The sequence below is a fragment of the Thecamonas trahens genome (genome assembly GCF_000142905.1).
Source record: "Thecamonas trahens ATCC 50062 unplaced genomic scaffold supercont1.70, whole genome shotgun sequence".
NCBI classification, from domain to species: Eukaryota; order Apusomonadida; family Apusomonadidae; genus Thecamonas; species Thecamonas trahens.
This window is the reverse complement of record NW_013657610.1, coordinates 95,870-98,817: the sequence shown is the minus strand read 5'-3', so window position 1 is coordinate 98,817 and position 2,948 is coordinate 95,870. Positions and strand designations below refer to the sequence as shown.

Below are 2,948 nucleotides of genomic sequence, written 5' to 3'. Positions count from 1 at the left end.
GAGTCGACAATGAGGACGTGCCGGGCGCGCGCGGCGGCGCGTCGGGCGACGGCCCGGAGGAGCGACGTCTTGCCCGACCGCCGCGGGCCTACAATGAGTATTGACTCGCTTCCGCCGCGGGTGCTCGCCGCTCCCTCGCACACATCGCCGAGAAGGACCGCCGCCGGGAGAGTCGCTGCGTCCCAGTCGTGCCCGACCGCGAGGGTAAGGCCGCCGGGCCCGCCGCCGGCAACAAGCGGCGGGAGCTGCGAGACCCGGAGAGCGACGCCCGGCACGCCAAAGCTGGCCTCGCCCACCACACTCCCGCCGTAAACGACAGGCGCCACCGCGGGGGTGCCGCGCTCGTCGGCTGCGCGCAGCTCGCCCGAGGTCGTCATAGCAAGCGCTGCTTCCGCCGACTCGGCGCGCTGGAGCATGGCGAGGCGGGCCAGAATGGCGGCGACGTCGGCGTCGGTGACGACGCTGGAGCTGGCCGCGAGCGCCGCCGCGCCGCGTCCGCCGGCAAACGTACAAATGATGGGCGCGCCGACGTCGACACCAAGCGCCGCCACCCGCTCGAGCCCGCCGTGCGCGTCGATGGTGGCCGCCACAGGGCCGGCGAGGTGAGTCGGGAGGCAGGCAAGTGCAATGGCAGCCGCCGGTGGCGGTGTGGCCTGGCTCTGGCGCGGCAGCGGCGGGCCGGCGCTCCCGACGCCACTGCGGTCCGGCAGCGGACTATCGGCTTCGCCAAGCAGAGTGAGGCCGCCGCCACCGCCGGCCAGCCGGCCAAAGACATAGCCGGACGCGGCAGCATCAAGGCCAACCGCGAGCGTCTTGGTCACTGCATCCGAGCCAGCGAGTCGGGCCGCGACGGCTGCGCGGGTCGCCGCCAGCGACTCGGCCTGGATGCGGAGCGCCTGAACCGCCGAGACGCTGGCCATGGCCCGCTCGGCGGCGGCCACCAGGTGCGCCACGTCGCCGACCGCGTAGCGAGTCGCCTGCTCCGCGAGGAGCGGACGGGCCCAGGTGGTAGCGCTGCGGACAGCGCTTGCCGGCACGACGTCGGCAAAGCGGTTTCTGCCCGCGCCGATGGCGGCCAGACACTCGTTGAGCCCGTGCGTCGGTGGCAGCCGCTTGCCGGCAACAACGCACGCCGCGACGGCAATGTCGATGACGCGGGCGTCGTGGATGGTGCGCCCGGCACCAAGGTCCAGGGGCGAGGCTGTGGCGAGGAGGGCGCCGGCAAGGCGGGCGGCGTCAAAGACGACAAGTGTAAACTCGGCGTCGGCCACAAGGACCCGCAGGTGGTCCCACATCGAGCCGGTCGTCCCGGCGCCGGCCGCCTCGGCATCCCACGTCGGCTCATGAAAGAGATACGTCTGCGAGACAGGCGCCGGCAGATGGACCTGGACCAGCGGAATGGTCGGCTGTTCGGCATCGAGCGTGCCTTCGGCGTCGAGCGCGAGCATCGACGCCGGCGGCAGCCGGTCCAGTTCGGCGTAAAACTGGTGGAGCGTTCCTCGCGTGACAAAGGAGAACGGTGCGGCTTGGGCTTGACCCTGGGCGCCAGCAAGGTTGTACCCGCCGCTACTTTGGCTGGAGTTGCCATTGGCACTTGAGCTCGGGCTCGAGCTCGTGGTCGAGGTCGCCGCGTGCGGTTCGGCAAACATGCCGCTGAGCCGCATCGCCCGCCGCCCGTGGTCGCCGAGGCCCAAGTGTGCGTCGGACGGGTAGAGATCCGGAAAGGGGGTAGGGCGCGGGGCCGGGTGGGCGGCGCGGCCATGGACGGCGGCGACGCGGCCGTACGGGTCGACTGCATTGCCATGCGCTGGCGAGATTGCGCGAGCAGTCGCAGCCTTGCCTCCGCTCACCGAGCCGAAGGACGAGCTTGTGCTGAGCGAGGCTGACGACGAGCGGCTGCCGAGGGCCGGACGGAGGCGGATCTCGTAGCCCGGGCCGGCTCCAACCTTGACAATGACAAAGCGGCTGGCAAACGGTGGGGCTTGGAGTACCGAGTGCAGCTTGTAGTTCTCGAGCATGCCTGCTGCAACGTAGGCAGCGCGGATGTCGACCATCTCTTGGCGGGCGCCGAGCTCGGTGGCCGGGATGGCGTTCGCCTGGCGCGAGGCGAGCTCGGCAGCGAGCCGCTGGGCGGCGGTCTCGAGGAGAGCGTCAAAGGCGTCCGAGCCCGGACGCGGGCGCTTCTTGCGAAACTGCGAGATCATGGCCGGCGGGAGGGTGGTCGAGAGTGCGATCGAGTCGGTCTCGGCGTCAAACTCGATGCCAAAGGCCGAGCCATACTGGGCGAGGACCGAGTGCAGGTTGGTTGCCGACGCGTCGCGGGCCACCGCACTCCGCACTCGCTGCATCACTGACTTTGAGCGCGAGCCGAGCGTGCCGAGAATCGATTTGGAGGGAAACGCCTGGCGGACTTGTCCGTCGCGCGACGTCGCCGCACGCCTCGCCAGCTCTTGGGCCACCGCCTCGAGCAGCTCAACATACGCCGGTGGAAGCTTACTTGACGACATGCACGATTACAAATACGATTGGCGCGAGAGCGAGAGAGAGCGAGAGAGCGAGAGAGCGAGAGAGCGAGAGAGCGAGAAAACAACTAAGGATCGTTGCCCACCCGTCCGTCTGGCCCAAGGTGACAAGGAGTTGGCCAATTGGTCTCTTGCTTCGCCCGTTGATCTACTTTCTTTGCCTGACCGTGCCCTCTAGTCCTTGCCCTTGATCTGTCGTTCCACACCAGGCAGGAGGAGCAGAGAGTCGAGCCGATCCGAGGCGGGGGCAACCATTTGATACATAATTATATATATTTTCGGGTATCCCTCCAGATGACGCCGTGCAACAAACCAAGCGAGGAGGGCGTCGAGGGGAGAGAGGGAGAGCGGAGAGGGGGCAGACGGAGGAGGAGGGCGGGGCGGGGGTGAGCAACGGAGTTGGATAGAGTTGGGCACCAAAAAACA

General features: G+C 68.7%; 1 protein-coding gene across 1 annotated transcript in view; it reads right to left on the bottom strand.

Moving 5' to 3' along the window:
* Window positions 1-2,840, bottom strand: part of AMSG_11187 (uncharacterized protein) — a gene marked incomplete at its 3' end in the record, with an annotated part of 3,399 nt that extends 559 nt beyond the window's left edge. Inside the window, exon 1 of the mRNA XM_013897479.1 lies at window positions 9-2,840. Coding sequence (XP_013752933.1) covers window positions 9-2,507 — 2,499 coding nt within the window. The 5' untranslated portion in view covers window positions 2,508-2,840. The remainder of the gene's footprint in view (window positions 1-8) is intronic.
* Window positions 2,841-2,948: the final 108 nt, after the last annotated feature.